Below are 13,008 nucleotides of genomic sequence, written 5' to 3'. Positions count from 1 at the left end.
ACTTGACGTATGTGAATGAAGCTCTCAGTGCTCTTGAGGGCAAGGATAGTTTTGCCTACCCGTGAGGTGTTAAGATTGTTTTGTTCCAAAGTATATGTACCTCTTCATGATTCTGAACCTTATTAATTGCTTACAGGTTATCCAGGGCCTGGGAATTTTCTGTTTGTTTATGGCTTATATATTTGAACCTTGTCAGTGGTTTTTTGTACCTCCATGAAAGGATTTATAGGAACGGGAGGGAATCATGATTACAGTTTAATTTTATTTCTTAATAGTAACTCTGATTAAAGGTTTGGGCAGAAAAGTGCCCACACTAATTGAAAATGAGGAATACAATTTCATGATGTTGCAGCTTTGTGAGTGTGCTATGGGGAAGATTTATGTAGTATAGGTAAGAAGTAATGTTGATGCACAGGTCTTTGAATCACATTTTCAATTGGGACAATCGTTTATTTGTGTGTGTGTGTGTGTGTGTGTGTGTATGGGAGGGGAGGGTTGGGGGCATTTTGATTGTCAAGAGGTGAAAAGGATACTAAAAATAATAAAATCCTTTTTAGCAAATATTTCCAGTGTTTAGAACTATAACTCTTCAATTCATTTGTAATCCTAGCATTTTATATTTGTTCTCAGGATCATAGAATAGTTTGTTTGAACTTTAGACCATCTTGTATAGCACCTCTGCCCCTTCAAGTCTTCCTTATGACTTGAATGTCATCATTGAATTGAGTTCATTGAATATCATTGAATGTTATCATTTAAAAAGCCCTTGCTTCCTCAACACTTCGTGTTCCAATTTGGAGATCACTTCCATGATAAAAAGAGGCCTTGGATATAGGAAATGACCCTTTTTGTGGCCTGTCAATTAAATGGAATATGGATAATGGAGAATGATTGCTTAGTTTGGAAACATAGTCTTGTTTCTCATTTAGGCATGCATTGGGAAAAATCTTTTCTTGTGGCGGAGGGAGGTGGCATTTAGTGATTAAAGCAGATGCTATGGAACGGCTGTAAGTTAATTTGAATAGTAATACCACAATTTTTTTGATCTTGACTGAAATCTGTCTCTGAAACTGTTGTGAAACTAAGGGCCATTTAAAAAAGTATTTTTGGACCATGAACCCATGAATCTTTATGTCATCTTTTCATTTGTGTGCCCAAATTCTATACAATTTGGCTTTTGTTAAAAATGAGGTGAGGGGCCGACCTGGTGGCAGAGTGGTTGGGTTCTCATGCTCTGTTTCCGCAGCCTCAGGGTTCATGGGTTCGAATCCCAGGCGCAACCTGCACACCGCTTATCAGACCATGCTGGGTTGGCATCCCACATACAAAAAAATAGAGGAAGATTGGCACAGATGTTAGCTCAGGGCCTATCTTGCTCACCAAAAAAAAAAAAAAAAGAATGTGATTTTTTGGGGACATTTCCTGACTTTTCCACAAGTGTTTTATTCTTCGTAATGAGAGATTTGATCATCTCAAATATTTCTTTATTTAATGTCTTTTCCTGTAAATAAATTATCCTTTTAAATTATTTTAGTGTAAATAGGTCTGGCCTACTATTTTGTTGCTGTCATTTTTAATATAATGGGTGTGTTGTAAATGCTATTCTCTAAAGAGTTCTGATTTTTATTTGGGAAATTGCCTTGGTAAATAAGCGTTTATTGAATTTGTGCATTTTACCAAACTAGAAAACATAAACTTACTTGAAAACATTAGCAAAGAACCAGTAAGATGTAGCTGTGAATTAAAGATGAACGTGCTGAGGGGGGCGTATACCCAGGGAGTCATCCAGGACGAATGGCGCTAATCTAGAAAGTCTTCCTGAGAAGATACCTTGTTTCTTAGCCCTATACATATTTGTTTTTTGCTTTAAACTTAAGTCTTAAACATTTTAACAGTAACTTCATTTTCCAAATTTTGCATTATCAGTTGCAGGATGCTGGCCCCTCCCTTCCCCCCTTTTTTAGCAGTAGTGTTTCTGTATAAAGAAATCTTACTGTTTAGACAGCATTTTCACATTATTTTCACTTAGTCTTTATAACTACCCAGAGAGATAAGAAGAGCAAGTATTTTTATCTCCACTTTGCAATATGAAATTGAGGCTCTGAGAGGCTAAATGACTTTCCATGATTTATGAGACCCAGTTTTTCTTTCTCTTCTCGTAGCTTATATGCATATGTCCTAGTTGGAGTGGGAGAGTAGTTTATCTATGTGTAAGCATTTCCCTGAGTGTCCCTTGCTTCATATTGTGAAGGTGCTTTTCGTATGGTTACATATAATAGTCCATGATTAAACACTTACTGTAGACATCCTTTTTTTGGTCATGAAATAAAATAGTACACGGCATTTGCGATGAAAGCAGAAAGGAGGTAAGTTTCCAACAATGATTTAATAATTGAAACTTGTTGCTAGAGGGGAAATAATGAAATTTCCTATTCTAGAGGTTATTTTTGCTTGTCTGGTTTTAAATAAATTGTATTAAATTTTCCCTGGCAGAGACTATTTGATTATGGGTAATTTACCTCCTTGCTTCTTTAAGGATCAAATTGGTAGCGTCTCATTTGTTTTAAGCCTCCAGTCCTGTGTTTTACTTCATTCTGATAAACTGGAGTTCTCTGATCGCTGTAAGGGGTATCCTGTTCCACCCACCATTAGGTAAAAATAATAGTTTACATTGTTTTGGTGTTTCTGTTTGTCAGGTAATGTGCTAAACTTTTTGCATGCATTATTTTATTTGATCTTTATAAGTATGTGAACTGTTTCTGGCATATGGTAATCACTCAGTAAGTATAAACTAAATGGAGGAGACAGAAAATAAATAAGTCAAACAAAAAGTATATCAGATAGTAATAAGTGCTCTGGGAAAAATAAAGCAGGAGAGTGAATAGAGAATGGAGGTAGGTTTGGAGTTGTTTGCAGTTTTGAATAAAATGGCCAGAAAAGGTCTCACTAAGGAGGCAACATTTGAGCAAAAAAGCTGAAGAAAGTGAAGGAAAAAAAGAGAGTATTTGGGAGAAGAGAGTTATAGATAGAGATAACCAAAGTGGAAACTTGCCTGGTGTGTTGGAGGTACAGCAAGGAGTCTTGTGTGGTTCTAGTACAAGGGAGCAAAAGGGAGAATAGTAGAAGATGAGATCAGAGAGGTAAGGGTGGGGGCAGATTGTGAAAGGCCTTCCAGGCTACTTTAAGGACTCTGGCTTTTATTCTGAGTGAGATGGAAAGAGTGGAAGTTTTTTTGTTAGTGTGTGACCATATCAGATGTTTCAAAAGGATCATTCTGGTTGCTATGTTAGGAACTGACTAGGATGCAGAAGCCAGGAGATTGGCTTATAGGCACTTGGAATCATCCAGGAGGGAGATGATAGTGGTAGCTGAAGAAGTAGAGAGACGTGATTGGATACTGGACATGTTTTGAAGGTGCAACCAATAGGATTTCCTGACTGATTGAGCACATAGTGTAATAGAGAGGAGTCAAAGATTTTGGCCCAAGAAAGTAGAGAAGGATAGAATTACAATTTACTGCGATGTTAGAGGTGCTTTCAGGAAGAACAGTAGTTTGGTTTTGGGCATAGTAAATGTCCACCTGGAGGTGTTAAATAAATAGGTGATTGGAATCTGGAATTCAAGAGAGAAGTCTGTGATAGTGCTATAAATTTGGTCATCAACTTAAAGATGTTAAAGCTCTGAGATGGGATGAGATTATTCAGGAGGGAGGTGAATATAAGAGATCTAAGCACTGAGAGTGCAAGGGCACTCCCAATGTCAGTTGGTTAAGAAGATGAGAGAAGAATCATTACAGAAGACCTGAGAGAAAGAGTGGCCAAAGGATAGTGAGGTAGCCATGAGAGTATAGTGTTTTGGAAGCCCTGGGTGGAAAGTGTTTCAAGGAGGAAGGATCAACGATGTCAGATGCTGCTGATAGTTGAGGATTGTAAGTATTGACAATTGAGTTTAGCAGAGTGGAGGTTCTTGATGACCTTGAACATTTTTGTTGGCCTGATGGAAGTGGGTTCAAGAGAGAATGAGAGGTAAGGAATTGGAAGGACTGAGTATAGATAATCTCTTTCAGGGAGTGTTTCCATAAAGAATCTCAAAAAAATGAAGTGGTATCTGGAGGGGCTGAGAGAAGTAATTGCATGTTTCTATGCTGGTTGGAATGATTGAGTAGAGAGGGAAAATTTTATGATGGAGGAACCAGAGGGAAGAATTGCTGGAGAGATTTTCTTGAAAAGATGAGAGGAGGTGGAGTTTAGTGGAGGAGCTAGCTTTAGATGGGAATATACACTATTTTTCCACAGTAAGAGGAAGGCAGATTACTTATGCACAGATGCACATAGGTTGTATTTGGGGGAGCCTGGGAAGGATCTTTTTTGGTTACTTCTCTATTTTTCAATGATATGGGAATCTAGATCACCTACTAAAATTCAGGAGAGGGCGACAGAGGGTGAAGAAAGAAAAGACGTTATGAATTAGTTGTCTAGAAGAATGGGAGAGTGTAGGGACTAGGGAAATGTATGATTCCTGCACAGTATTAAGGGCCTGGTAGAGGTAAATCGTCATGAATTCAAAGTGAGTCTAGGCTGTGAGGCTGTGTATTTTTCTCTAGACTAATTTAACTATATGGGTGCAGGTCTGGAGTAGGCAGAGTGTGGCTTAGCTAGTATTTGGGTGTTGCCAGGTAAGTACCATGAAGCAAGCAAGAACCATGGAGTGATTGTAATTACAGGTTACGGAATTTAGGAAATTGGGAAAAGAGAGAAGTAAGGTCATGAAGTAGAGACAAGGAAAGGCAGTAGGAACAGTGAAGGTCTTGGTGGAACTGAACAATAAAGATGTTGGCAAGGGTACTAGAGAGAATGAGCTGGTGGTCAGACAGTAGAATGTTTGAAGTTTAAGTTAAGGACTCATTAATTGGTGATGCCAGTGTTTAGGGTATGAGTATGATCTGAGGTGGAGTGGAAGACAAGATCATTGGAGGAGAGGAGGTTAAGGAACTGGGAGGCCACGTGTTGGAATGCTCATTTACATGGATATTGCAATCAGTAAGAATTATGGCAGTTGTATTAATATTAGAAAGAATGATGGTGAGCATGAAGCCAATTCTTCAAGGAATGAGGGAGAGTGACTTAGAGATTGGTAAGTGACTTCAACAGGGAGGAGTAGAGGGTGGTATAGTCTGATGACATGATTGAATGCTTGGGGTTTTTAGACACAGAGAGGAAGAATAGTCTGCAAGTAGCAAAGAGGAACAAGGCCTAATTTCCAGGCCCAGTGGTGGGAGAGGGATATAGGAGAGAAAATAAGAGGGCTTATTTTTCCATTTGAAAGAGCTGTAGGGAGAGCAATGTCCTCAGGGGAAAACCAGGCATTAGAGTAAATGGTAAAAAGACCATTTAAGAGAGAGAGTAGAGGATATTTTGCTGATGATTGACCTTGAAAGACAGAAGCACAGGAGTTGGGGGGTGAATGGAAGACGGGATCAGAAAAGGGGATTAGAGTCTGGTACTTCTGACTTCTTATGGGAACTGTTGAAAACAGAGTTAAGGAGAATAATGAAGTTAGTCGTTACAGTTTTTAAGATAGAGTGTGGTGAGACTGAGTATTGAGGGGGAGGGAATGGTGAGGTCCTGCAAAGATCACACACAGTTCTGGGGTCTCCTCTTTACTTTTGCCAATGGTGTTGAGGAGACCAGGGGAGAGGTGGAGAGACAGTCTAACTCTCCAGAGCACTTGGATTTCTGATGCCCTTTCTTAACTCTTACAGATGGAGGCTGGGGATTGGGGGGAATCAGTGACCTGATTTGGAACACCAGGAGCTGAATAAATAACCAATTATATGAGGGAGAGTTTATCTTCTCCATTTTACACGTAAAGAAACTGAGACCCAGAGTGTTAGAGCATCCTGCCCAAGGTCACATGACTACTGAGTGGTAGAGTAAAAGGAAATGAAGCATTTGTCAGGGAAGTGGGAGAATTACCCCCCACTGCCTTTCCTCAAGGTTCTTATGGCTGGTCAAATAATCAAAGAGGCAGGTTAGCAAGAGAAAATCAAACAAAATTTAATAGCATGTATACATGGGAGAAACTCAGGGTAAACTGAGTAACTCGGCCATCTGGCTGAGTCCACCCGTTTAAGTACCCTCAGCTACGGACAAGGAGCACATAATGATCTGGGGCTTCAAGGGGGAGAAAGACAATCGTCATAGAGATGGAATGCAGAAGTTTGATAAGCAGGACTTTGATAAGAGTGGACTTAGCAAGGATCCCCCCAAGTGTCCTAGATAGTTATCTACGGTGATGGCCTGTCCTGGAGACAACCTTTATTTTAAATTTCTTTAGGCAGCTTGGGGGAAGGTCAGATGCTCTTTGTGGGTCTTTTGAGGCTTCATTGTCTTCAGCTCGAAATAGTCCGCATACCAGAGTGGCACACCTTGGAGCGGCCTGCTCTCAGACCCATCACATTCTTAAACAGTAAAATAGATGAGGAGTTGAGGAACAGTAACATTCTGTGAGACAATATCAGATTCGCATTGGAGCCTTATCTTCATTTACTTTCAGAACCTACAATATCACTTGGATTCATACTGAATTCTAAATGGGAGATTTAATTAACAATCCAGTCTTCTCCTATATAATATGTTCCTTGTGTTTGTTGTCCAAAAACTTAAAAAAAAAAATTACGGGAAACAGGCCTAAAGGTACTACTTTCTAGTAGTCCTATTCTTAACCCACTTCTAAATCCTGTTCAGCTTTATCGTCTCCAGGGAGCATTCCTTGATTGATCTCAACTGAATTTCATCCTCATACAATGAGCTTGTGTGATAGAAATTTTAGGGGGTATGTGTGTTTGTTTTATCTCCCCAGTTAAATAATAAGCACCTTGAGGGTATTTCTCCTGATTCCGTACTCCATTGGAAGCGATGTGATTTAATCAAAAGGGGACCTGATTCTGTATCTGGCTCTGCCAAGAATTTCATATCATATTTCAAATCATTCACTTCACTTCTCTGGGTTGTACTTTATCTGTAAATGAGAGGAATTTCCCTAGAATTATCTCAGAGGTCCTTGAAAGTTATAGTATTCTATCATTCATTGGCTGGCTATCAGAATAGTTGGTTAACTGATGGCTATACTTGCATTTGAAAGGGACAATTTAAAAAAATATTATTTGATGTAATTCTAGTTACTTACTCTATAGCTTAGTGTCATCACAAAGTGTGGCCTGTAGCTAAGCAGGATCAGAGTGAGGAACTAAGGCTGAAGAGAGAACGTGGGGCCAGATGGTACTAGTAGCAAGTATTTGTGAATGTGGGACTGAGAAGACTAAAGATATGTTTGAAAATCATTTGCACAGAGGTGATAACTGCAGCTGTGGGAAGCCATGATATTTCAGAGAGATTGTATACAGAGAACAAAGCCAAGGTCAGAACTTTCATGAAACTCTGTATTTAGAGGGCAAGTGGAAGAAAAGAACCTAGAAAAGGAGAGAGCATAAAGAAATTTTAATGTAAATTAAATTTTAATGACAACGGAAGTTTAGAAAGAAAAGAATCCCAAGAGGGAGGCAGTGACAGTAGTATCAGATGTTGCAGAGAGGTTAAGGAGAGCAAGAACTGAGAGAAACAAGGCCCCTGGGTTTGTTACTGAGGTCATTAATGACATCCAGAAAGCAGTATCGATAGAGTAGTTCAGTTAGAATTGAAAATGTGTTATTCTGATATAGATTCAGCAAATCACTATTGAGTTCCTACTAAATGTCCAGTGTTGTGTAAAGCCTGTGCATGCATATACACACCCACTCATCCCCGCCACCCACCCCTCCCACCCCTCTCCCAAAGGTGACTGTATGGGGCAGGATGAAGAGCACAGGAGCAAGGACTGGCCTTGAACCCAAGAGGTATCATCATCTAAGATAGGAAGAAAGAGTGGGTTTGGATACAGATAAGTTTACTGAGAGAGGGGCAAGAAGTTGAGGCAGTCCATGCCTCATTACCTCCATTTTTTCATTCATATTAGATCTTGTTTCTAAAACATTATATAGACCATATTGACTTAGTAATTAATTCAATGTATTTTATTAATAAATCTATTGGATCTTTCTCTCATTTTCCTTGACTGCTTTGTAGTATTACATACTAACTACCTATTTTGAAACACTCTTCTTGGCTTTCACTAAATTTTTCTCTTGATTCTTCCATCTCTCTGACCATTTTTTTCTAGACTTCTACCTTCAGTCTCTATTTTATGGAAATGAATGTAGTTCCATTCACTAAAACTCAAATCTCGTCTTGCTTTATATCATGTCCTGGGCTACAGATTCAGATTCATGGATTTAGCTATCACCTAGGTATAAGCTCTCCAGGGAATGTCAAAACGGGAAAGGTTTTATATTTCCACTTACTTGATGAACACATCCACTTGGATGTTTTACGAGATTCAAATTCAACAACATCATAATCTATTGCGTATTTTCACATACCCTATTCAAATTTTCTCTATTCTACCATCAAATCCTGCTAACAGGCCAATGTCCATAAAAACTGACATATCTTTCAAGTCTACCTCAACCTTTCCTGGTCACATTCAATCCTTTCCTCCTGTATTCTCCTATAGTATTTTTTTAACCATTCTTATGGAATTTATCACGATGAGATTCATAGTTAAATAGGAGTCTACCTCTCTCATGAGGCTATAATTTGGGAGCATATCTAATATTTCTGCATCACATGTGTCTTCACAGTGCACTCATCCAACACAAAGTAAGCAGTAAATCAGCATTGCCGGAATGAATGAATGAACAAGTGCATGATCAGGTAGAATCTAAAATCCTTTGACTTCCTACTGAATGGAGTGCTACCTGTTTCCCTGTGGACGTCTTAATGCTGCCTCAGTCTTAAAAGTTCTAAGACAGAACTTATCAGCTCCCCAAACTACCTGCTTTTCTTCTTTGCTCTCTAATTTGGCACACTGGTTTCTCAGTCAGCAAGACTTGGCATCATATATTGACCCTTTTCTCTTCCTTTCTTATCATGTCAAGTCAATTGCCGAGTTCTGTTGATTCCATCTCTACAGTGTCCCTTGTATCCACTCCTATTTCATTTTTACGGCTAGTTTAGGCCCTTGGTACCTCTGACGTGAGGAAGTCTCCTAACAGATTTTCTTACTCTTATCCATTCTTTGACATATTGTTAAAAAAATCTTCCTAAAACACAGAAACTTTCAGTGGCTTCTCACTGCTTTCAGAATTAAATATCTAAATATTAACTTATTTTTTAGGACCTGCTACAGTCTAATAAAAATTTATCTTTCCAGGCTTATTTCTAATTGTGGCTTACGAGTATCCGTTACTCTACCTAAAGTGATCTACCTCTTATAACAGCTTTAACATGCTCTGAATTTTCCTCTACTTTGTTTTTTTCATGCTATTCCTTTGCTTAGTGAAATTGATGAGAAGATGTCGAACCTCTTCTATATTCTGGCTAACTTCAAACACCATCTCTTTCTTGAAACCTTTCTCGAGCCCCTAAATTAAAGCTGTATATGAGTTTTTCAATTTCCAACCCCCCACGTGCTTTATTTCTCTCTCATTCATTTTTCGTATTTTATGTTTTGATGTGTTTTTTCTGTACTTGTATTAAGTGCATTGGAGTGAAAGCTCGCTAGAGGCAGCAACCCTGTGTTAGGAGTTCCTGGAACAGTAGTAGCTTATGTATAATAGGTGCTCGAGGGTATTGATGAAATTAAACTGAGATATGGGGTAACCAAAATAATATGCTAGTGAGGGGAGATGAGAATTTATAGTATCAGAACTGAGAAAAGACCATTTTTTAAAAATAATCAGGTCATTGGTACTTATAGAAAGAGCCATTTTTCGGGGATTGATTGAGGCAGAAGCCAGACTGCAAGGGAGTAAGGAGTGAGTAGGTGCTGAGAAAATGGAGCCAGTAAGGATAGACAATTCGCTGTAATGTGGAAAGTGGCTAAACTCTTAAGAAACGGAATATGGTCTGCAGATTTGGAAAGAGACTTGTGAAGGAAAACCACATGTGGTGTTTGAAAGAAAAATGAGTATGCTGTCAGAAATGCAAGTGCCAAGATTATTCCAAGTCATGCATTTTCATTTTTCACCTTGGCAGACGAGAAGTACTCCACATGAGTCAGGCCACTGAAGTTAATAACGAGTGCCAGTGTCCTGAGGTCACAAAGTTAGAGTACGTGTACAAATCACAGCATAAGAAGCCAGGTAAATATAACTGTAGTGGGCACTGGCAAGGATGATGTTCCTGAGTGAATTGAGTTTATATTCCTCGGTTCCAGTTCAATCTGATGAAATTGTTTGTTTAGAGAGAAGAGTTACTGAGCCAATCATATGTGTATATTTTAGGGGGTTCTCTCCCCAGGTATATTTTGAAGTGTAAGACATTTGAAATATAATTATTATTTAGCTAAATTAGAACATTTTTCAAGTGTATTTAAAAGATATAGTTTCTGGTAAAATCACTTAATATGAAAATATTTAAAGAAAGTGTGGCTTCTATTTCTTGATAGGATGTCATTTCTATTTATCTATAAGCAGGGGTGTTGAATTTACACAGTGATAGCTCAGAGCTCCTGAAATAAGTGTAGCTATTGAATTTAGTTTCCTTTTGACTTTATTATACATAAATATTCTCTTAAAGACTTTATTCTAAGAAATACAATATTGGAATATTTCTCTTTAATCTAGAGTCTTCGTGTTCAAGGCTAAGGCTGTGATTACATAATTAGAAACAAATATATGTAAATATAGACACAGACGCCTGCATACACATATACTTTTTGGACAGTCTATTTAATGTTTCAGTATTCATCTAAATATTATATGAATATTACAGAAGTAGAATACTTTTTTCAGAAGCCCTGGACTATGTTAGAACCAAAAGTGATCATCTAGGCCAGGGTTCTTAACCTTCAAGTCTCTGACATTGAAAGCAATTCAGGGAATAGCTTTCATGAAATTCTCAAAGAGGTGTATGACCACTGGAAAGCTAACCACTTAAGTAATTTAATTGGGACTTTTCACAGGTCCTGAAACTGTAATAGGGGATGGGGATTAAGTCACTTGGCCGAGGATACTGTTGTTAGCTAGTTAGGGCTAAAATCTTGGTTTCTCAATTCCCAATTACTTTTTCTTTAACCATCCCAGTGGAAAGAAATAGGCAAAAACCAATTCCCACCAGTTATTTAAGGATTATTTATTAGTCACTTAAAATGTAGCTTCTTTAAAGAAATGCTTGTTACCCCAGCATCCTAAGAAATTTTTTAATGGAAATAGGACACTATATATGGTATATAAAATAATATACAAACAATAACTCCAGAAGGAAAATGAGACTTTCTGTTTATCTTTCCCTACCCTTATTCTGCCCCTTTCTCTCCTCCTTTACCAAATTTACTTTTCATTTTGTCTTGGATGTTCTAGTTGTGGCCTCTGATGAATTTGGTTAGAATAATCCATTTTTCTTTGATCACTCTCATTCATTCTTTCACTCATTAATTAATTCAACAAGTATTTCCTGAGTGCCTCCTCTATGTCAGGCACCATGCTAGGTCCTAGGAATAGAACCATAAGCAAAATTGACGTGATTCTTTCTTCTTGGAGTTTGTAATCTTAGTAGAACTAAAGTCAAGAAGGAGATTGGCAGAATCAGCCTCCCTGCAGAGGAGCCAGCTTATTTAAGGATCTCAAAGAAGGCTAGTGTGGTTGGATTGAGGAGAGCAAGGAGGGAGAGAGATACACAAGAGGAAGCTGGAGGAGGAGGCAGGGAGCAGATTGTGTAACGACTTGAGCCTGCGATAACGGAAGAGCGGTGGGCAGCTATTGAGGGATTTCAAGCAGAGGAATGGCATGGCTTGTTTCAGCTTTTTGGCTATTATGAATAATACTGTTGAGAACTTTCATGTGCATTTATGTGTGGACATGTTTTCATTTCTCTTGGAGTAGAATTCCTGGGTCATTTGGTAACTCTCTTTCACCTTTTAGGAACTGCCAGACCATTTTCCAAAGTGACTGTACCATTTTACATTTCCACCAGCAACATGTGAGGGTTCCAGTTTCTCCACATCTTTGCTAACATTTGTTATTGTCTGCCTTTTAATTCTAGCCACCCCAGAGGATGTGGAGTGGTGTGTCATTATGAGCGCCTTGCCTTTTCCCAGCAAAGCTTTTAAGTCTGGCATTTAAGATTCTCAGTGATCTGGCACCAGGCTACCTTTTTAACCTTTTACCAATTTAGTTTGAGTAAACTACTTATTATTCACAAACTATACCATATACTTTCCCGAGCCCTTTTTAAAAAACATCTTTGTGTGTGTGTATGCTTGTGATTTGCAAAGCCTTGATCTGTGTCTCGCAATCCTTAAAGGCCCAGCTAAATTTGTCTCCTTCATTTGAACACATTGAGCGATATGGGATAGTTGATGTTTGACCATTTAACCTACAAAATAGCAATTTCAAATGGTTTAACTTAATATATTTTTTGCTTTCTCTAATCCTTGAATTACAATCATTTCCTTTGAGTTTTTTTCTCCTGGCCGTTGTTTGTACCTCTCATGGTATTACTGATGTGCTTGTGTAGTATAATTTCTCTTACAGTGAAATCTCGTGGGCTGAGGCTGTTCTGTAACCCTGTGTTTTGTACATAGTAAGAGTTTGGTAGTTGTTAAAGTTTTTTTTTTTAAAGGAATATGTGTACTATGTAATGAATCAATATAAACAAAAATGAGTCAATGTAAACCTAATACATCAATGTAAGCATGACTATAACTGAATACAAATGCAAAGGTGTTGGAATGACTAGACTTACTGAAAGGAACCAGTAAGAATAGCTTAGGACTGGTTCCTTGTGGAAAGTGAACCTTCAAGAGAAATTTTATGTGGTTAAAAACCACAGCTGGTCAGAAGAGAAGGTAGTTTGGAGACTACATTAAAAGATATTCAAAATGGAAAGTAAGAAGAGTCTGATTCTCCTG

The 13,008-nt window shown here is 38.2% G+C and overlaps 1 protein-coding gene across 23 annotated transcripts in view; it reads left to right on the top strand.

The window, feature by feature from the left end:
• Positions 1-13,008, top strand: part of MTMR2 (myotubularin related protein 2) — a 102,012-nt gene that overhangs the window by 16,718 nt on the left and 72,286 nt on the right. For 2 of the 23 annotated variants that reach the window (XM_070622956.1, XM_008513741.2), the window contains exon 3: positions 8,738-8,810. The exons of the other annotated variants lie outside the window; for them this stretch is intronic. Coding sequence is in view for 1 of the 2 variants with exons in the window: in XM_008513741.2 (XP_008511963.1) it covers positions 8,791-8,810 (20 nt within the window). In the remaining variant the exon portion in view is untranslated. The remainder of the gene's footprint in view (positions 1-8,737; positions 8,811-13,008) is intronic. 23 annotated transcript variants of the gene reach the window in all.

Source organism: Equus przewalskii, chromosome 6 (genome assembly GCF_037783145.1).
Source record: "Equus przewalskii isolate Varuska chromosome 6, EquPr2, whole genome shotgun sequence".
Lineage (NCBI taxonomy): Eukaryota > Metazoa > Chordata > Mammalia > Perissodactyla > Equidae > Equus > Equus przewalskii.
Note: the sequence above shows the minus strand (reverse complement) of the source record. Positions and strands in the feature narration are given on the sequence as shown.